This window comes from Ranitomeya imitator, chromosome 2, assembly GCF_032444005.1.
Source record: "Ranitomeya imitator isolate aRanImi1 chromosome 2, aRanImi1.pri, whole genome shotgun sequence".
Taxonomy (NCBI): Eukaryota; Metazoa; Chordata; class Amphibia; order Anura; family Dendrobatidae; genus Ranitomeya; species Ranitomeya imitator.
Genome location: NC_091283.1, coordinates 494298092 through 494321541, shown reverse-complemented (window position 1 = coordinate 494321541; position 23450 = coordinate 494298092). Strand labels below are relative to the sequence as shown.

The following is a 23450-nucleotide window of genomic DNA, read 5'->3' as shown; positions in this document are numbered from 1 at the left end:
ACCATCTTTATGCTGATGACACACAACTACACGTCATCCCCTGACCTTACCCCCACTGTACTACAGAACGCCACTGACTGTCTCTCTGCAGTCTCCAGCATCATGTCCGCTCTCTATCTGAAACTCAACCTCTCCAAAACTGAACTTCTTCTGCTCCCAACTTCTACTAACCTCACTAAATCTGACATTTCCCTCTCCGTCAGTGGCACCATAATAACACCCCAGCAGCAGGCGCGCTGTCTGGGTGTTATGTTTGACTCCGATCTCTCCTTCACCTCCCACATACAATCTCTTGCCCGCGCGTGCCGCTTACACCTAAAGAACATCTCTAGAATCTACCCTTTTCTCACCATGGAGACAACAAAAACCCTCACTGTTGCCCTGATCCACTCCCGCCTGGACTACTGCAACGCTCTATTAATTGGCCTCCCCCTCACTCGACTTTCCTCTCTCCAGTCCATCCTTAATGCGGCAGCCAGGGTTGTCCATCTGGCTAATCGTTACTCAGACGCATCCACTCTTCGCCAGTCATTACACTGGCTGCCCATTCATTACAGGATACAATTCAAAGTACTTGTTCTCACCCACAAAGCTCTCCACAGTGCGGCACCCCAATACATCTCCTCCCTCATTTCGGTCTATCGGCCTAGCCGACCGCTGCGCTCTGCAAATGACTTTCGGCTAACCTCTGCACTAATCCGTACCTCCCACTCTGGACTCAACTTTATTATGATGGAATATAGGCTGAACTGGATGGACAAATGTCTTTTTTCGGCCTTACTAACTATGTTACTATGACTCCAAGACTTCTCCCGTGCTGCACCAATCCTCTAGAATGCTCTACCCCAAGATATTAGGACCATCCACAACTTGCATAGTTTTAGGCGCTCGCTCAAAACACATTTGTTCAGAGCGGCCTACCATGCTAACTAATGAGTCATTTCATGTTTGTGTGTGTGTAGCCCATTCACTATCTCCATCTACCCCCCACCCCCTGAAGATGGCTGGACCATCATTGTAAATACATCATTGTAAATACACACCTGTACTTTGTATCTCCCCCACCTCATTGTAGATTGTAAGATCTCACAAGCAGGGTTGTCTTAGGCTTCTTTCACACTTCAGTTGTTTGGCGTCAGTCACTTCCGACATAGTGACGGATCGACGGATCTGTCACAATTGTTGAGAAAACGGTTCCAACGGATCCGTTTTTTTGACGGATCCGTTACTTGGGGGTTGTCTGGGAAAAGTATCTACTTTTTTGAGCATGCGCAATTGAAAAAGCGGATTGGGGTGACTGATCCGCCGAAATGACGGTCACGATGGATCCGTCGCCCATAGGCGGCCATTCTATGGAATGGCGGACGCGACGGATCCGTCGCGATCCGCCATTTCGGCGTTGACAAAAAACGTTATAATGTCCGTCCATGTCTAGATGACGTCCGCCAAATTTCGACGGATCCGTCGCATGGCAGATGGAACGGACGACCATCCGTCACAATCTGTCGCTAATGCAAGTCTATGGGAAAATAACGGATCCGTCAAAAAAAATGACAGATCTGTTATTTGTGGAAAATGGCGGTTTTAGACTGACGCCAAACAACTGAAGTGTGAAAGAGGCCTTATTTTGCTTTATTGTATTGTTGACGTTGTTACCTATGACTGTTGTGTTTGAAACTGTTAAGGCTACTTTCACACTAGCGTTTTTTAAATCCGTCACAATGCGTCGTTTTGCAGAAAAAACGCATCCTGCAAAAGTGCTTGCAGGATGCGTTTTTTCCCCATAGACTTCTATTGACGACGCATTTGCGACGGATTGGCACATTTCGCATCCGTCTTGCGACGGATGCGTCGTGCTTTGGCGGACCGTCGGGAGAAAAAAACCCTACATGTAACGTTTTTTTTCTCCCGACGGACCGCTTTTTCCGACCGCGCATGCGCGGCCGGAACTCCGCCCCCACCTCCCCGCACCTTACAATGGAGCAGCGGATGCGCCGGAAAAATGCATCCGCTGCCTCCATTGTGCAATGCAGCAAACGCTAGCATCGGAATCTCTCCCCGACGCATTGCTACGGGGAGATTCCGACGCTAGTGTGAAAGAAGCCTAAACTGTAAAGCGCTGCGGAATATGTTGGCGCTATATTATTATTATTATCACTGCATATTGTGAATTGCATATCTTTCATTTAGCCTGTGTGTTTGGGCCCAATATTAAATGAATTTGGTTCCCTTCAGTGCTGAAGAGGTTATCGGCCATTTCTATGCTGGTCAGAAACTTGAAGCTCCATTTTCAGCTGTTTCTGATTGGGTCATTACCTCTCCCTTTAAAACGTGGCCAGACCCTCTCTGTCTTGCAAGTGAAATCTTTGCTTCCTAGCTCCTTGGAGATGCTGTACTGAATTGGAGATCATTGTGGCTACTAGAGCTTGTTGTGTGCTGTTTTTTGGGTGTATGTTTTCCACATAATTCATTTTCTCATTTGGTTAATACCTGCCATTCCTTCCCTATACACTTCTCCCTATCTTTGGTGAGTGTTTTAAGTTGCTTTGTGTTACCCCTGTTTGTCTCATGTATTTATACACTAACATATCGGTCACTGGCCTCCTGGGGGAGGCGACAGCTCAGGGTAGAACAGGAGCATAGTAAGGTTGGAGACTCGGGTCTATTTACCATCAAGATGACCCCCCCCTGGGGCAAGGTTAGTTAAGGTACCGTCACACTTAGCGACGCTGCAGCGATACCGACAACGATCCGGATCGCTGCAGCGTCACTGTTTGGTCGCTGGAGAGCTGTCACACAGACCGCTCTCCAGCGACCAACGATGCCGGTAACCAGGGTAAACATCGGGTAACTAAGCGCAGGGCCGCGCTTAGTAACCCGATGTTTACCCTGGTTACCATCCTAAAAGTAAAAAAAACAAACGCTTCATACTTACCTACAGCCGTCTGTCCTCCAGCGCTGTGCTCTGCACTCCTCCTGTACTGTCTGTGTGAGCACAGCGGCCGGAAAGCAGAGCGGTGACGTCACCGCTCTGCTTTCCGGCTGACCGACGCTCACAGCCAGTACAGGAGGAGAGCACAGCACAGCGCTGGAGGACAGACGGCTGTAGGTAAGTATGTACTGTTTGTTTTTTTTACTTTTAGGATGGTAACCAGGGTAAACATCGGGTTACTAAGCGCGGCCCTGCGCTTAGTTACCCGATGTTTACCCTGGTTACCAGTGAAGACATCGCTGAATCGGTGTCACACACGCCGATTCAGCGATGTCTGCGGGGAGTCCAGCGACGAAATAAAGTTCTGGACTTTCTTCCCCGACCAGCGACAGCACAGCAGGGACCTGATCGCTGCTGCCTGTCACACTGGACGATATCGCTAGCGAGGACGCTGCAACGTCACGGATCGCTAACGATATCGTCTAGTGTGACGGTACCTTTAGGGTTCCAGGTATAGTTGAAGGTCCCCCTTCCTTCCTTACTGAAAACAGTCACAGTGTGCCAACGATATTAGGGTAAATGAAAATGTCCCTTTTATACCTACCTTTAGAATTGAAATGCAATGAGACACGAGGCCACTGCGGAAACAAGAAAATCAATGTTGAGTGCGTGATTCTGTGTAAAAAAAAATATAAAAATAAGCTTGTGCATCTGACATGTACATGATATATTTTGGATAGGACTGAATTCGGGAATGCGGAGGTGATATTTATTGGAGAAGTTGAATAATGGAAAGTAATGTTACCATGATATTACCCAAATAATAGAACACATCAAACATTCACAAGTAGGAAAGATAAAGTAGATGAGGTCCTAAAATGCTGGATGATCTGAATTTTTTACACGTTTTGCTCATGCTATAAAGTGAGAATTTATCCAAGATTTGGTTATATAGGAAGAACATTGAGTTGCATTTCCTAGATGCCAATGATAAATGAATATCAAGGGGAGCACCAATTTTAGATAAACCATTTGGTTTGTCCAATTATGAAGGTCCTAAATGCCTTTATGTAATGTACAGTGAAAATACTTTGTAATGACCTAGTGAAATTGAAAAATTCTCCAAAAAGGGGGTGGTTTCAGAAAAGAGTTAAATATCAGAAAGGAGGTTAATACAAACTAAAATAAATGAGATGTTATAATTAAAGTTGTGTTGATTTATAACATACGATGCATCTTCAATCCAATCTTCATCTTCCAAAATTGCCTCGATATGTGGATTCGTGATCACAACATCGTCCAGTTCTAGGTCCGAAGGCTCAGACTGAGTTTCCATTGCTCCAATTAAATCCACAGTTGGCCTTTTAGGAACACAAAGACACATACATGAATATGTGTTTATCTTAAAAAAATGTTATGAACTGTATTATTGATGGCCTATCTTCATAATAGTCTTCTGATGTGTTATCAGTGGATGTTCGGACTCTCCTACAGCTTCCCCTCTACCTTCAGCTGAATAAAAGGACCATCGGAAATACTTTTAGAAGGGGATTTTATGGCACATCAATTAGATATTCCCATAAGTCCCTACCCTAGAACCTGCACCTATCTGGAGAGAGGAGCCCTATTATAAATTGTCATGAATGAAGATACCACCAATTTTCAGAGATCCCAATAAATGAATGGAGCGAGCTGTGTATGTGAAGCCAACTCTCCATTCCTGTTAGCTTGTCAAGAATGAATTGACAGTAGATTGTCTTTGACATTCTAGGCCAAGCCTAATTGACACCAGTGGCCATCATATAAAAATGCATGAGTGTAAGATGTATTGTTACCACAATGCATCGCAACAGACTTGAGTTTTCTGCAAGCTTATGTGGATTTCAACCATTGAAAGGTTATATTGTATCTATAATATAACGCTGGGAGCGTCACTCTGTCCGAAGCCTTTATAGACTGCGCAGGCGCAGTCTGGGCCTCACAGAGTGACGCTCCCGGGAGATCGCGGTATACGTTCACACTGAACGCACACCGCGATCTCCAACAGAGAAGCAGGGACCGCCAGGAGGGTGAGTATCGCTTATATTCACCTGTCCTCCGTTCCACCGCTGAGCGCCGCCATCTTCCCGGTCCTCGGCCTGTGACCTTCAGTTCAGAGGGCGCGATGACTCGCTTAATGCGCGCCGGTGCCACCCTCTGACTGACCAGTCACAGGCCGAGAAGATGGCGGCGCTCAGCGGTGGAACGGGGGACAGGTGAATATAGTAAGTGCTGGGGGGCCTGAGCTGGCGGCGATACCGGCACCTGACCCCCACAGCGCGCCGGTGTCCCCGCCTGCTCAGGCCCCCCAGCAACCATAGGTGAGTATGTTTTTTTTTTTTGTTTTTTTTTTATATTGCAGCAGCAGCATACGGGGGCATATAGAATGGAGCATGTTAAGGGGGCCATCAACCATAATGGAGCAGTGTACGGGGGTATATAGAATGGAGCATGTTAAGGGGGCCATAAACCATAATGGAGCAGTGTATGGGGCATACACTATGGAGCATCTTATGGGGGCCATAAACCATAATGGAGCAGTGTACGGGGGCATATACTATGGAGCATCTTATGGGGCCATAAACCATAATGGAGCAGTGTACGGGGGCATATACCATGGAGCATCTTATGGGGGCCATAAACCTTTATGGAGCAGTGTACGGGGCATATACTATGGAGCATTTTATGGGGGCCATAAACCTTTATGGAGCAGTGTATGGGGCATATGGATGGGAGCAGCAAATTAAAGAACGGTGGCGCAGGATGGGAGCAGTACATGACAGAACGGGGGCGCAGGATGGGAGCAGCACATGACAGAATAGGGCAGCACATGACAGAATGGGGGTGCAGGATGGCAGCAGCAAATGACAGAATGGGGGAGCAGGATGGGAGCAGCACATGACAGAATGGGGGCGCAGGATGGGAGCAGCACATGACAGAATGGGGGCGCAGGATGGGAGCAGCACATGACAGGATGGGGGCGCAGGATGGGAGCAGCAAATGACAGGATGGGGTCGCAGGATGGGTGCAGCACATGACAGGATGGGGACGCAGGATGGGTGTAGCACATGACAGGATGGGGACACAGGATGGGTGCAGCACATGACAGGATGGGGACGCAGGATGGGTGCAGCACATGACAGGATGGGGGCGCAGGATGGGTGCAGCACATGACAGGATGGGGACGCAGGATGGGTGCAGCACATGACAGGATGGGGACGCAGGATGGGTGCAGCACATGACAGGATGGGGACGCAGGATGGGTGCAGCACATGACAGGATGGGGAGGCAGGATGGGTGCAGCACATGACAGGATGGGGACGCAGGATGGAGCAGCACATGACAGGATGGGGACGCAGGATGGAGCAGCACATGACAGGATGGGGACGCAGGATGGAGCAGCACATACCAGGATGGAGACCATATACCAATATAAAGGCTCGCCACCCGGGCGTAGAACAGGTTCAATAGCTAGTAGTAAATAATAGTAATCAATGGTATAGTAAACCTTGGTAACCACAGTCAAATGATCAAACCAAATCTCATTCAGATATATCTTGATAATATATTGCATATGTTTATTAAGCTGTTCTATTATGAAGTCTCCAATCACGCACATCTAAAGCCCGTTGACTCATTGTAGATAGTACCCAATATATACAACCAGTTGTGGACTGATAATATCACCTATTCATTTGGTTGCCCCTGACATGACCCCAAAACATGTGATAGGTATGGCCACAGATATCTGTGGCCAAAGCAGTGGTTGTCTTTGATTTATACTTCAGCTCTTACTTGTTGTTGTATTGTGTGAGAAGATTTTTTGTTCGGCAGTAACGTTGCCTGCAGACCACAACCAGGGCCACAAAGGAAGCCAAGAAGATGGTAGCCAGCACACCAATAGCTACGATTACCACAGTCTCCATCGCTCTACTGGTTGAGCAGGCCAGTCACGTGAAATGAAGCTCAATCATCTGTAAAGTGAGAAAAGGTTATTATACTGAACTAACTAGTGAACTAATATTAGAGAAGGGGCAAGGAAGCTGAATAGTAGTGGAACCTTAAAAAAAAATGTCACGAGGAGTCCAATGTAGGACTTGAGTTCCTTGTGTCCATGTGAGGAGATGATTCAGAGGTAATGTACCACCATCCATCTATACAGATATGTGGAATTCCACTTTTAATTGCATTTGTGCACACAAGTTATTTGGTGATTAAAAGGAACGCGTCATGAGAAAAGGACCGACTTAAAGAAGCTCTCCAAAAGTTTTCATCTTCTTAGTATATTGCATTCATGACATTATATAGGACTTTGTACTTACAATTGCTCATTTTGTCTATCTACTCAGCTAATTTTTCTGTTTTCCATTAGGTCTGACATCACGTGATTAAAAACTGACTAGCTGAATCCTTCTAAGCTCTATGCAGAAACAGGAAATCTGATTTCACTGCATGAATCATCCCCCTCTTCAACCCTTGACCCACCTACTCCACTCCTCCGTCCTGCCATGGATTTTGCAGAGAGTAGAATTGTAGTTCTAGTGATGACTCACACAAAGGAAAGATATTTCTTGTTTCTGTATTGAGCTTGGAAGGATTCAGCTAATCTATTTTAATTACATGATGTCATATACCAAATTAAAAAGAGAGGGAATAACTGGGTAGAATGGTAAAATGAGCAATTGTAAGTACATAGTGCTATATGATATGATGATTGCAATATATTATGATGCTAAAAAATTATTGAGAGGAGTGCTTCTTTAATCAGCTTTTGTGTTAAATATATTTTTAAAATATAATGGACAATGTTTCTTTTTTCATTTTATCTCATTCAAATCTTGTCATTTCCATAATGGTGGCTAGTGCTATTTTAGAATAGAAGCGTTTACAGCAGTTTCATTATCATCAGAGGCATGATAAAAATTACAGGTAAACACTGGGGCTATTTTAGAAAACTCATTCCCTTTAATTACCAAATAACTAGTCATCATAAAATGACCTATTGTTTGAACCAGGTTTTTGTGTTAAAGGGAACCTGTCACCAGGTTTTTCAAAGGTAAAGTAGGGCCTGAACCTGTAAGCCCTCATACACAGCAATCTAGAATTCTGTATATATGTCTCCAATGCACTTTGCATAACACAAAAAGTAACTTTTATTGTATTCTCCTATGGGGCTATCCAGTCTGAAGGGCATCGCTGGTCTTGATCTGGCGCCTCCTCTCTCCTTGTGATTGCCGTCCTCCTCCTTGCTTCACATGCATGACGCATTCTATGTGATCCACACAGTGTCCTCCATCGCGCTCCTGTGCAGGCGTACTTCTTTCCGCCTTGCCCAGGTCAGAGCAAAGTCTTCCAGTGTGTATGCGCCAGCGCTCTATGCCCTTGCCTAGCTCATGCACTTTACAGTACTTTGCTATGTCCTTCGCTGGGCAAAAAAAGTATGCTTGCACAGGAGCATGATAGATGACACTGTGTGGATGACATAGGACATGTCATCCACACAAAGCAAGAAGGAAGACTGCGATTGCAAGAACTGAGGAGGCGCCAGATCAAGACCAGTAATTCCCATTGGCTCGGACCGCACCATATGTGAGTATAATAAAATCTATTTTTTGTGCTATTCAGAGAGCATTGGGGATATACAATCATGAACAAAAGTGTTGGCACCTTTGAAATTATTTCAGAAAGTGAAGTATTTCACCAGGAAAATTATTGCAATCACACATCTTTATTTACTTTCTGTGAATTGGAACAACACAAAAAAAAAAAAACAGAGAAAAAAAGGCAAACTGGATACAATTTCACAGAAAAACCCCAAAATAGGCCAGTCAACATTGTTGGCACCCTCAACTTAATATTTGGTTGCACACCCTTTGGAATAAATAACTGCAATCAATCGCTTCCTATAACCATCAATAAGCTTCTTACACCTCTCTACTGGAATTTTTGACCACTCTCCTTTTGCAAACTGCTCCTGGTCTCTCATATTTGAAGCGTGCCTTCTCCCAACAGCAATTTTAAGATCTCTCCACAGATGTTCAATGGGATTTAGATTCGGACTCATTGCTGGCCACTTCAGAACTCTCCAGCGCTTTGTTTCCATCCATTTCTGGGTGCTTCTTGGAGTATGTTTGGGGTCAGACTACCCCTGAGGAAGACACTTGATATGTGTCGATATGCATGGGGCTTATTTCACCATTCACTACTTTTTCCATGAAGATGTTCATGGCTGCTTAACGCTATCTTGCCTTCAGGAACATGAACCTTATTTAGTCATTGGCTGTTTTCAGGACTCAGTGTTGTATGGATTGACCTACTAATGTGTTGAAATGCCTAGATAATTTTTGTTGATATACTTTGTATATACTGTTTCATAAACAGCTCAGTTTACTATTTGTTCCTTTGACTGGCAGCACACCATCAATGGGGATTGATTTTTTTTCTTACACTAACAAGCATTATACATTATTATTGTTTTGTCTGTATTTATGCCTCATTTCTTGATTATCTTGATGGTTTCTCTATATATTTTGCCCATTTTGATGATTAAATAAAGGTTTGAAAAAGGTGATCCCCTTTTTGTGCATACCTCTTTATTTCATTGTTTTTGCCAATTTTTATACTGTATGCATTGGGCTGATCCCTTTATATTCCCTGTTATGCCCATCCCTATATATACTTTGCTGACACTGGGCACTACATTGCAAACCAAAATCCTTTAGTAATCTTGGAGTTTGGGGCTGCTTATCCACCATCCAGACTAACTTGCGTTGCCACCTTTCATCAATTTTTCTCTTCCGTCCACATCCAGGGAGATTAGCTACAGCGCCCATTGGTTGTAAACTTCTTCATTATGTTGCAAACTGTGGACACTGTGATGCTAAATTTTTCCTGTGGTACATACTATGAGGGAACTTAACATTTAGGCCACATTTACACATTCAGAATTTGGTCAGTATTTTACCTCAGTATGTGTAGGCCAAAACCAGGAATGGAACAATCAGAGGAAAGTATAATAGAAACATATGCACCACTTCTGTATTTATCACCCACTCCTGGTTTTGGCTTACAGATACTGAGGTAAAATACTGACCAAATGCTGAACGTGTGAACGTGGCCTTACTGCCAGGTTTCCTCACTGGGAGTCCCAACAGCGAGACACTTTTTGAGCTACATACTGTCAAGGGAACCTAACAAGTATGAATTGCCAAAAATGGAAAACCCCTTTAAAGGCATTTGGCCACACAACAAAAGCTCTAACGTGGTGCCAATAAAGCCTATAGGAACATACTGTGGGCATATGGGATATTTTCCATCACTTGAAGCATTGATTCTAGAGGAGAATATCTCAATAATGGTGTCGTACAGAAGTACCTGACACAAGAAACCACAGGGACTATACATGTTTGCGTACGCAGCTCTGCCATGTCTTGAAACATTGGGCAAATATCAGATGACAATGCTCCAGTCAACCTGACAGGAAAGCTGTCGATATCATTATGAGGCCTCCAGGCAGATCATGTGTCCCTATCCCTAATCACCCGACAACTAGATCACAATTCCCTTTGCTCCCTTTTGCTCCGCTACTTAACTGCTCCAATTAAGTGGGTGTTAATTTTGTTGATTTTCTTACCTAGATTCAGACATCGAGGCTGCGTTGTATAAACCGTGACTTCCGTGTAGGCCTCACACCGATACATAAGTGGGTAAACATCTCTTGCCTACGTTTGTCTTTTTCTAAATCATTAACAGACTCGGGGAGTGACCAGTTACCATTCACGTAATTCTTTCCAGTTATCAATCGCTCTCATACCAGTGCAATATTGCTGGCAGGTTCACTGCTCTAGAAAATGATGACTTATAGTCCTGGAAAATCACTGTATGTGATAGTACATTTGTTCTTCAGATTTTTTTCTTGAATAAATGTGATTACTTTTTACTTAGGTCTGTTTTTGAATTCTGTTAGAAATCAATGTATTCCACACACACTTTTAAGGTACTTGTGAGAGTTTGTAAGGTAACTCCAGTTATTTTAAGACAAGTGCTTTGAGCGAATATTGCAAAAACCTTTTGGATGCTGAGCACTTTTGATGACAGTTTTTTCTTATTATACAGCTCCACCCTTGTATATTGGCCAAGCATGGTATTGCAGCTAGTTTCTGTGTAAGAGATTAAAACTGAGAAGCAAAATCAGACACAGCCTATGGACGGGATTAGAGCGCTTTTGGGGAAAAGGACCTTTTTTCGTTATCTTGGAAATCTCATAAACCGTAGTTTACTATGAGTCTCCAGAAGCAATATTTTTGTTATTCATCATCACATTCTAAGATAGTGGTAGTTTATTACTTTTCTTTATAGAACAAGAAAGGGGTGATTAATCAAACTGTTTTTGCCACACAAAAAAAATTGGCGTTAAACATGTTGTGATTTTTCAATGTGGAGCTGAACTAAAGTTTTCCAACTTTTGGCATTTTCCCACCAATTTGAAGCAGCTCCGCAGACTGGACAGAGCTAGAGAAAGCCTCAGTGGGCCAAGGTTTGGCTATGTCCGCCTGTAAAATTCAGCAAAAGTGCCAGGATTTCTAATACCAGAAACGCTACTGCAGTCTCTCCAGTCTCCGTATTTCTGTCGAGGCGCACAGGGACACACACTACAGAGGATAAGCGCTGAATTCATCAAGTGTGAAATGCCAGTTCTAATGAACCGGCCTCAATGTGTTTTTGCAATGGCAATATTCTGAGTTACATATAAATTAGTGATAATGTACTTCATTATAGGAGAGGTTATAAAAAAACATCAGTTACTGCATTACTATTTGCATTTACGTATTTATTTTCTGTTTACAGTGTGGTATAAATCTTAAGTTAACTTTATACTATGTTTATGAATGCGATAAAACCAAATAAATACTGTATATATTATTTTATAAGTCAGTGCAATAAAAATGTTTTAATGTTGGGGTCAATTTTGTTTTGCCGCACTCCAAGAGCCATAACTTTCATAACTTTTTTATACTTTTATCAAGGTAGGTTTAAGTTTTGTGAAGTTTATTGAAACTATATTTGAAAAGGAATGCAAAAAAAGGATTGCTACAAGAAATGCAAATTTAATTAGTCTCGAATTTTACTAAAGGCAATGTACCCGGGGATTTCAAGCAAATTGCAAGTTGATTAGCGAGAATCAAAAGAAAGGTACCTCACCCAATTGTACACAGAGCAGAAGATTGCATCAGCCAGCGCAGGCTCATATGACCTCAGGCCAGCTGCATGGCCTTTCCCATAATGCATATGGTATAGCACAGTCATTAAGTTAGGACTATCACAGTCTGTATAAAAGCATAGGAAGGGAGTTCAGCAGCCAATGTAAGATGATTAGGGATAGTGAGAGAACATCAAAGCTCACAACTTCGCAATAGAGATAGGCAGGGAAAGCCAAAAACACTGGACAAATACTACAGTGTCTGTTGTACAATTGCAGCAATGAAGAACATGAGTGTTTTAGTGTTTGAATAATACAGCTATGCAATTGATAGATGGAAAAAGAAGTTCCAGCACAGTGCGAGTGTGAATGATCACATAGTGATTTAGTAGTATCAGTGATGCTGCTTTTGAATAATTTTTTTTCCGCATTCTTTGTGCACAAGAAACCAGCAAGCCAACACAATATTTCTTAATTCAGACACTTCATGGCCTTGGATGTACCCATATATACCCACCCCACCCCTGTCTGTTTAACCCCCTAAATATAGCAATCGATATCGATTGCAACATTGAGGATGCTGGGAAAGGGAGTGTGCTTCCTCTCTCATCCGATCAGTGCATCATCAACGTCATCAAGAGAACTAAATCGTTGATATGGCGAACTGAGTTCGTCATGGCGACATCCAGGTTACCTAGCTATGGAAAGCCTGTTCGGTCTAAGAGGCTTCTGTCAGTGCAGCCCTGACAGGTATAAAGCATTGCAATGCTAGTGCATTGCACTGCATTATACTAGTGATCAGCGTAATAAAAGGTAAAGTCCCATAGAGGGACTAATTAATAAAAGTAAAAAAAAATTGTAAAACTATTTTTTTACTAAATAATAATAATAAAAAATATACACTGCTCAAAAAAATAAAGGGAATACTAAAATCCCACATCCTAGATATCACTAAATGAAATATTTCAGTTGCAAATCTTTATTAATTACATAGTGGAATGTGTTGAGATCAATAAAACCTAAAAATGATCAATGTAAATCAAAATGAATATCTGATGGAGGTCTGGATTTGGAATGATACTCAAAATCAAAGTTGAAAATCAAATTACAGGCTGATCCAACTTCAGTGGAAATGCCTCAAGACAAGGAAATGATGTTCAGTAGTGTGTGTGGCCACCAAGTGCCTGTATGACCTCCCTACAACGCCTAGGTATGATCCTGATGAGGTGGCGGATGGTCTCCTGAGGGATCTCCTCCCAGACCTGGGCTAAAGCATCCGCCAACTACTGGACAGTCTGTGGTGCAACGTGATGTTGGTGGATGGTGCGAGACATGATGTTCCAGATGTGTTCAATCAGATTCAGGTCTGGGGAACAGGCGGGCCAGTCCATAGCTTCAATGCCTTCTTGCAGGAACTGCTGACACTCTAGCCACATGAGGTCTGGAATTGTCCTGCATTAGGAGGAACCCACGGCCAACCGCACCAACATATGGTCTCACAAGGCGTCTGAGGATCTCATCTCGATACCTAATGGCAGTCAGGCTACTTCTAGCAAGCACATGGAGGGCTGTGCAGCGATCTAAAGAAATGCCACCACACACCATTACTGACCCACTGCCAAACTGGTCATGCTGAAGGATGTTGCAGGCAGCAGATCGCTCTCCATGGCGTCTCCAGACTCTGTCACATGTGCTCAGTGTGAACCTGCCTTCATCTGTGAAGAGCACAGGATGCCAGAGGCGAATTTGCCAATCCTGGTGTTCTGTGGCAAATGCCAAGCATCCTGCATGGTGTTGGGCTGTAAGCACAACCCCCATCTGTGGACGTCTGGCACTCAGACCATCCTCATGGAGTTGGTTTCTAACAGTTTGTGCAGACACATGCACATTTGTGGCCTGCTGGAGGTCATTTTGCAGTGCTCTGGTAGTGCTCCTCCTGTTCCTCCTTGCACAAAGGCTGAGGTAGCGGTCCTGCTGCTGTGTTGTTGCCCTCCTACGGCCCTCTCCACGTCTCCTGGTGTACTGGCCTATCTCCTGGTAGCGCCTCCAGCCTCTGGACATTACACTGAGAGACACAGCTATCCTTCTTGCCACAGCTCGTAATGATGTGCCATCCTGGGTGAGCTGCACTACCTGAGCCACTTGCGTGGGTTGTAGGGTCCGTCTAATGCTGCCACGAGTGTGAAAGCAAAACCAACATTCAAACGTGACCAAAACATCAGCCAGAAAGCATTGGTACTGAGATGTGGTCTGTGGTCCCCACCTGCAGAACCACTCCTTTATTGAGTGTGTCTTGATAATTGCCAATAATTTCTATCTGTTGTCTATTCCATTTGCACAACAGCATGTGAAATTGATTGTCAAACAGTGTTGCTTCCAAAGTGGACAGTTTGATTTCACAGACGTTTGATTTACTTGGAGTTACATTCTGTTATTTAAGTGTTCCCTTTATTTTTTTGAGCAGTGTATATTATACTTATATAATGCTCATATTTATGTAAAAAAAAAAAGGTACATATATTTGGTATCGCTGCATCCAGAACGACCTGAACTATAAAACTATCACACTAGTTAACCCCTTCAATGAACACCGTTAATAAAATAAATTAGAAAAGAGGCAAAGTCTATGCTTAAAACCAAGCAAAAAGTGGAATGAAATTTGATGAAAAAGACCCATGTAAATAAATATGGTATCTCTGAAAACGCTATCTTGTCCCGCAAAAAAACAAGCCACCACACATCTCCATCAGTGGAAAAATATAAAGGCTATACTGTAGCTCTCACAATCCACCTCTCGTGTCTCCCCTTTTCCTCATAGTTTGTAAGCTTGCGAGCAGGGCCCTCATTCCTCCTGGTATCTGTTTTGAACTGTATTTCTGTTATGCTGTAATGTCTATTGTCTGTACAAGTCCCCTCCATAATTTGTAAAGCGCTGCGGCATATGTTGGCGCTATATAAATAAAAATTATTACCGTACAGGTCCTTCTCAAAAGATTAGCATATAGTGTTAAATTTCATTATTTACCATAATGTAATGATTACAATTAAACTTTCATATATTATAGATTCATTATCCACCAACTGAAATTTGTCAGGTCTTTTATTGTTTTAATACTGATGATTTTGGCATACAACTCCTGATAACCCAAAAAACCTGTCTCAATAAATTAGCATATCAAGAAAAGGTTCTCTAAACGACCTATTACCCTAATCTTCTGAATCAACTAATTAACTCTAAACACATGCAAAAGATACCTGAGGCTTTTATAAACTCCCTGCCTGGTTCATTACTCAAAACCCCCATCATGGGTAAGACTAGCGACCTGACAGATGTCAAGAAGGCCATCATTGACACCCTCAAGCAAGAGGGTAAGACCCAGAAAGAAATTTCTCAACAAATAGGCTGTTCCCAGAGTGCTGTATCAAGGCACCTCAATGGTAAGTCTGTTGGAAGGAAACAATGTGGCAGAAAACGCTGTACAACGAGAAGAGGAGACCGGACCCTGAGGAAGATTGTGGAGAAGGACCGATTCCAGACCTTGGGGAACCTGAGGAAGCAGTGGACTGAGTCTGGTGTGGAAACATCCAGAGGCACCGTGCACAGGCGTGTGCAGGAAATGGGCTACAGGTGCCGCATTCCCCAGGTAAAGCCACTTTTGAACCATAAACAGCGGCAGAGGCGCCTGACCTGGGCTACAGAGAAGCAGCACTGGACTGTTGCTAAGTGGTCCCAAGTACTTTTTTCTGATGAAAGCAAATTTTGCATGTCATTCGGAAATCAAGGTGCCAGAGTCTGGAGGAAGACTGGGGAGAAGGAAATGCCAAAATGCCTGAAGTCCAGTGTCAAGTACCCACAGTCAGTGATGGTGTGGGGTGCCATGTCAGCTGCTGGTGTTGGTCCACTGTGTTTCATCAAGGGCAGGGTCAATGCAGCTAGCTATCAGGAGATTTTGGAGCACTTCATGCTTCCATCGGCTGAAATGCTTTATGGAGATGAAGATTTCATTTTTCAGCACGACCTGGCACCTGCTCACAGTGCCAAAACCACTGGTAAATGGTTTACTGACCATGGTATTACTGTGCTCAATTGGCCTGCCAACTCTCCTGACCTGAACCCCATAGAGAATCTGTGGGATATTGTGAAGAGAAAGTTGAGAGACGCAAGACCCAACACTCTGGATGAGCTTAAGGCCGCTATTGAAGCATCCTGGGCCTCCATAACATCTCAGCAGTGTCACAGGCTGATTGCCTCCATGCCACGCCGCATTGAAGCAGTCATTTCTGCCAAAGGATTCCCGACCAAGTATTGAGTGCATAACTGAACATTATTATTTGATGGTTTTTTTGTTTGTTATTAAAAAACACTTTTATTTGATTGGATGGGTGAAATATGCTAATTTATTGAGACAGGTTTTTTGGGTTATCAGGAGTTGTATGCCAAAATCATCAGTATTAAAACAATAAAAGACCTGACAAATTTCAGTTGGTGGATAATGAATCTATAATATATGAAAGTTTAATTGTAATCATTACATTATGGTAAATAATGAAATTTAACACTATATGCTAATTTTTTGAGAAGGACCTGTATATACTCGAGTATAAGCCGAGATTTTCAGCCCAAAATTTTGGGCTGAAAGTGCCCCTCTCGGCTTATACTCGAGTCACGGTGGGCGGCAGGGGCGGCGGGTGAGGGGGAGAGGGCGCTGAGGCATACTCACCTAGTCCGGGCGATCCTGGCGATCCCCCTGCCCGTCACACGGTCTTCGGTGCTGCAGTTCTCCTCTTCAGCGGTCATGTGGGACCGCTCATTAGAGAAATGAATATGCGGCTCCACCTCCCATAGGGGTGGAGCCGCATATTCATTTCTCTAATCAGCGGTGCCGGTGACCACTGATAGAGGAAGAGGTTGCGGCACCGAAGACCGTGTGACAGGCAGAGGGAGCGGGACGCCGGGAGCAGGTAAGTATGTCATATTCACATGTCCCCGTTCCACACGCCGGGCGCCACTCCATCTTCCCGGCGTCTCTCCGCTCTGACTGTGCAGGTCAGAGGGCGCGATGACGCATATAGTGTGCGCACCGCCCTCTGCCTGATCAGTCAGTGCGGAGAGACGCCGGGACCGGACGCTGGGAGCTGCAAGCAAGAGAGGTGAGTATGGCGTTTTTTTTTTATTGCAGCAGCAGCAGCAGCAATGGCACAGCTTTCTATGGCACAGCTATGGGGCAATACTGAACGGCGCAGAGCACTATATGGCAGCTATGGGGCAATAATGAACGGTGCAGAGCACTATATGGCACAGCTATGGGGCAATACTGAACGGCGCAGAGCACTATATGGCAGCTATGGGGCAATACTGAACGGTGCAGAGCACTATATGGCAGCTATGGGGCAATACTGAACGGCGCAGAGCACTATATGGCAGCTATGGGGCAATAATGAACGGCGCAGAGCACTATATGGCAGCTATGGGGCAATAATGAACGGCGCAGAGCACTATATGGCACAGCTATGGGGCAATACTGAACGGCGCAGAGCACTATATGGCACAGCTATGGGGCAATAATGAATGGTGCAGAGCACTATATGGCTCAGCTATGGGGCAATACTGAATGGCGCAGAGCACTATATGGCACAGCTATGGGGCAATAATGAACGGCGCAGAGCACTATATGGCAGCTATGGGGCAATAATGAACGGTGCAGAGCACTATACGGCTCAGCTATGGGGCAATACTGAATGGCGCAGAGCACTATATGGCACAGCTATGGGGCAATAATGAACGGCGCAGAGCACTATATGGCAGCTATGGGGCAATAATGAACGGTGCAGAGCACTATATGGCAGCTATGGGGCAATAATGAACAGTGCAGAGCACTATATGGCACAGCTATGGGGCAATACTGAACGGCGCAGAGCACTATATGGCAGCTATGGGGCAATAATGAACGGCGCAGAGCACTATATGGCACAGCTATGGGGCAATAATGAACGGCGCAGAGCACTATATGGCACATCTATGGGGCAATAATGAACGGTGCAGAGCACTATATGGCACAGCTTTATATGGCACATCTATGGGGCAATAATGAACGGTGCAGAGCACTATATGGCACATCTATGGGGCAATAATTAACGTTGCAGAGCACTATATGGCAGAGCTTTCTATGGCACATCTATGGGGCAATAATGAACAGTATGGAGCATTATATGTGGCACAGCTTTATATGGAGCATCTTATGGGGCAATAATGAACGGTATGGAGCATCTATTTTTATTTTTGAAATTCACCGGTAGCTGCTTCATTTCCCACCCTAGGCTTATACTCGAGTCAATACGTTTTCCCAGTTTTTTGTGGCAAAATTAGGGGGGGGTCGGCTTATACTCGGGTCGGCTTATACTCGAGTATATACGGTATTATTATTATTATTATTATTATTAATACAGTGATGCAAAAATAATTCTCTTTTCTTTAAAATAGTTTTGTGAAAAAGCAGCAAAAAAAATAAAAATATATAAATGTATCGCTGTAATCGTACTGACCAGAAGAATAAAGCTGCCTTATCAATTTTACCATACGTGGAATGGCATAAAAAATCTGCCCAAAAAACAATTCCTGAATTGCTGGTTTTTGTTCATTTTGTCTCCCAAAAACTGTAATAAAAAGTGCGCTAAAAATGTGATGTGCCCGAAAATATCAAAAATAAAAACATCAACTTATCCCACAAAAAAAGAAGCCTTCAAATAACACTGTCAGCAGAAACATGGAAAATTTATGCAAAAACTTGTTTTTGCAAAAAAAGCGTCTTTTAGTGTGTGATAGCAGCCAAACAGAAAAAAAGCTCTAAGTCTGGTATCGCTGTAATTGCACTGACTCGAAGAATAAAGTTGTCTAAGCAATATTGCACGAGGAACAGTGTAACAATAAATAGAAACAATTATTGACCTTCTGTTGATTTGTTCACTCTGTCTGACAAAACTGCAGTAAGACTCGGCTCATATTTACCCTGCGCTCTACATTGAGCGCTTACACTGGTGATTCCATGTAAATCTCTGAAATATGTGATTCAGACATAACACTCATTGGAAGATTCCCTATAATGAGGCAGATGTAGACACTGTGGACTCCTATGAACCAGCGGTGTATGCCTTTTTAATAGTTCATAAAAGTGCGGTCGACCACAGTTTTCTGCATTTCTGAAAAGGACCCCGCTGAATAGAGGCCAACTGGAGTACAGAGGAACTCTGCTGCCACATTATAGTGAATAGATCCCTCATGGATTTTATCTGAATCACATAATTTGGAGATTTAGATAGAAATCCCGATATATGTGTTCAGCGTAAAGCTCAGGATAAACTTGATCTAAAATGCTATGTAAAATGTTCCCAATAAAAGCTTCAACTCAATCCACAAAAAATGCACGTCCCCACTCAGGTCCATCATCTGTTATTATATAGGGGGTTCCATGTTTTTTGTAGTACAAAGGCTCTGGAAAAGCAAAATAGCTCCTCCCAGAAGACATTCAGCAAATTCTGAATTCCTAAATCCAAAAGGTCCATCTCTCTTCTGAGCCCCACAGTGTGCCTAAACCACATTGAGCGTCCACATCTTTGGCATTTCTGTAGCGATGAGAGCCCACTTAATTTATGGAGTCCATGTCTCCAGAGTCATGAGCTGGGCGCAACGCAGGGGCACCACAACATACTGGGCACTACAATGTATGGGCACTACAGGTGAAGATTTTCAATTTTCACCTAGCAACATCCACTACTGCCCATTTCTAAAAAAAAAAAAAAAAAACACCTATGGAGTCAAATCGTCACTACACCTGTAGATAAATTCCTAAGGGTGTTTATTTTGTATTTCCAAAATGGGGTCACTTGAGGGGGGGATTCTGCTCTTCTAGCATTTAGGGGCTCTGTATATGGTGTCGGCAAGCTATTCTAGGAAAAGCTGTGTTCCAGGAGTCAAATTGCACTTTGTACCTCCCGAGTCAGTGTGGCTAAGCAGTACTGTACAGCCACATATAGGGTATTGCCATGTTCAGCATAAATTGTGTAACAAATCTTGGTGCCATTTTTACCCATTTTCCCATGTTAAAATGTAAAATCTTGGGCTAAAACAAAATTTGTGGTAAAATGTAATTATTTTTTCTTCACTCTCCAACGGTATAAAATTCTGTGACACACTTGTGGTGTCAATATGATCACAGCACCCCCAGATGAGTTCATTAAGAGGTTTAAATTGTAAAATAGTGTCACTTATGGATGGGGGATTCTGATTTTCTGGCACCTTAGGAGCTCTTCCAGTAAGTCATGGCACCTGCAAACCATAATAGTACAATCTGCACTATAATATGGCATTCTTTCCCTTCTGAGCCTTCCACTGTGCCTTAAAAGCAGTTCCCAATAACAAGTAGCATTTTGGCGTTCTCGGAAGTAATTGCATAGCAAATTGTACCACTCATTTTCTCTTAGTATCCCTTTTGAAAAATAAAAACTTGTGGTCAAAGTAACATTTTAGTGGCAAAAAATTGTAATTTTCCATTTACTCAGCATTATGTTATACAATTCTGTGAATCGCCTGAAAGTTAAAAATCCTCACTACACTCCTAAATGAATTCTGCAAGAGGTGCAGTTTCCAAAATGAGGAAACTCGTTGGTGTTTCTGTTTTTGTTTTGGCATGTCAGGGGCATGTCAAATGTGACATAGCATCCACAATGTATTTCAGCTATTACTGAGCTTCAGAATTCAGTTGGCACTCCTTCCTTCCTGAGCCTTGCCGTGCACCAAACAGTAGCTTTCCACCACATATACAGTAAGGAAAATAACTATTTGATACACTGCCCATTTTGCAAGTTTTCCCACCGACAAACAATGGAAAGGTCTGTAATTTTTATCGTAGGTACACTTCAACTATGATAGACAGAATCTTTAAAAAAAATCCAGAAAATCACATTCTATGATTTTTACACAAGTAATTTGCATTTTATTGCATGAAATAGGTATTTCATACAATAGAAAAACAGAAAGTAATATTTGGTACAGAAACCTTTGTTTGCAATTACAGAGGTCAGATGTTTCTTGTAGTTCTTGACGAAGCTTGCACACACTGCAGCAGGGATTTTGGCCCACTCCTCCATGCAGATCTCCAGATCTTTCAAGTGTCGGTTTTCTATTGATTTCTAAGATTTTCTATTGGGTTCAGGACTGGAGATTGCCTAAGCCACTCCAGGTCCTTGCAAAGCTTCTTATGGAGCCACACCTTAGTTTCCCTGGCTATGTGTTTCGGGTCATTAATTATCATGCTGGAAGACCCAACTCCTTTCTTTTCAATGTTTCATTTATTAGGAAAATCAAGTACAACATACATAAAATGAAGCCAGTACAATTAATTAATTTTGGAAATAGAAAACATTGCGAGTACAGAAGAAATGATGATTAATCAGATCTTCAGCGTTCATATCCTGGAGGTCTCATTATTAATTTTGTAGAGCATTTTAGAGCATGCTGAAAAGCTTTTCCTTTTTTAGTTAAATGTAATCAACAGACAAAAACAGAACAACATTAGTGGGTATAAGAAAGGTGGGTAGGTGTAACTAAGGGTACAGGAAGGAGTAGGGGGTTTAGGTGTCACCTATCTTATTTTTTGACAGGGGTGAGATTATTTCCAATTTGGAGCAAGATGTTGCAAAGACTGCAATGGAGCTGGCCAGTTAATAAGGTATACTCCAGACACCACACCCTATGTGTGTGTAGTGGTAAGGGAGACAAACTGGGAGGAAGTACTGTATTTCTGCCATGGCGACCAATTCCTGTGGAAAGGGGTTAAATTATGGTGGGTGAGGGCTAATTCTTCAATAATGGTAGAGCTGGTCTATTTTGAGGAGCTGTTGTTTCTTAAGGGGACTGTTGGTTGTGCACCACGATGAGGGTATTAGAACTTTGGTGCCACTTGTAAAAATGAGGCTAACTTAGATATGAATCAGTTGTTGGGCCTGACTAGAATGTTTACGAAGACTTGCTCTGGAGTCAGGGTTTTGCGAGAATGGAGTAGTTCTGCTAGGATTTGAGAGACATCTCTCCAGAAGTACCGAATGCTCGGGAAGGACCGCTATGTATGTAGATAGGATCCTTTGTCTCTACAGTGTCCTTAATTTTGCTTGGGAATCATTTGTGAGTCTGGAGAGGAGTTGTTTACAATTGTGCCTCTATTTTATACATGTTTTCTTGAGCTCTAACACAGAGTGAGGGTCCTTGAGAAAAGTTTTAGATGTGTTTGGTCTGGATTTCCATGAACAATATTTCTAAGTCTTTCTCCTATTTTGATATAAATGCTCTTTTCAATGGTGTGTCCCATGTGAGCAGTAGATTATAAAGAAATTAGAGGATATTTTGGGGGGTCATCTTTGTGAACAGAGAGATTCATATCAGTGAGCGACCTGAGTGGGTTGCCATGGGTCATGGCTCAATGACCCATCTTCAATCTTCTTAGTGAGGAAAGGGGGTTGCTGGCCAAAATCTCATGATACGTGACCCCATCCATCCTCCCTTCAGTATGGTGCAGTCATCCTGTTCCCTTTGCAGAAAATCACCCTTAAACTGTGATGTTTCCCCCACCATGCTTCACGGATGGGACGGTGTTCTTGGGGGTTGTACTCATCCTTCTTTTTCCTCCAAACACGGCGAGTGGAGTTGATACCAAAAAGTTCTATTTTGGTTTCATTTGAACACGACCTTCTTCCATGCCTCCTCTGGTCATTGGTGAACTTGAAACAGGACTGGACATGTGCTGGCATAAGCAGGGGGACCTTGATCAGTGTCAGTGTTTACCATCAGTGTTTCATCAGGAAAAAAAAAATCAAAACAAAATTGCAAAGTTTCTCCTAATACTTTGTTAATCACAGACAGCACACGGCAACTTCACACTGATGTCATCCTTGTGCTGTCCGTAATTTTCACAGACCCATAGACTTGCATGGGTAATTTTGATCTATGTCTTGGATCAAAAAGTTATGTGTCTCTCTCTGCAAAAAAACTGGACATGTGAACTCTACTATAAGTACAGTTGTGCTCAAAAGTTTAAAAACCCCAGCAGAATTTTTGCTTTCTTGCCTTTTTTTCAGAGAATATGAGTGAGAGCACCAAAACTTTTTCTCCACTCATAGTTAGTGGTTGGGTAAAGCCATTTATTGTCAAACTACTGTGTTTTCTCTTTATAAATCATAATTAACCCAAAACATCCAAATGACCCTGATCAAAAGATTACATACCCACTT

The 23450-nt window shown here is 43.1% G+C and overlaps 1 protein-coding gene across 3 annotated transcripts in view; it reads right to left on the bottom strand.

Annotated features, from left to right (window-relative positions):
- The window catches only part of TMEM98 (transmembrane protein 98), a 170832-nt gene that overhangs the window by 52954 nt on the left and 94428 nt on the right, over window positions 1-23450 (bottom strand). For 2 of the 3 annotated variants that reach the window (XM_069751515.1, XM_069751514.1), the window contains exons 2-4: window positions 6767-6945; window positions 4162-4293; window positions 3537-3570 (exon numbers count right to left, since the gene is read on the bottom strand). In XM_069751515.1, the coding sequence (XP_069607616.1) occupies window positions 3537-3570; window positions 4162-4293; window positions 6767-6897 (297 nt within the window). In that variant the 5' untranslated portion in view covers window positions 6898-6945. Of the gene's footprint in view, window positions 1-3536; window positions 3571-4161; window positions 4294-6766; window positions 6946-10604; window positions 10693-23450 lie in introns of those variants that run through there. The other variant, XM_069751513.1, reaches the window with a different exon arrangement.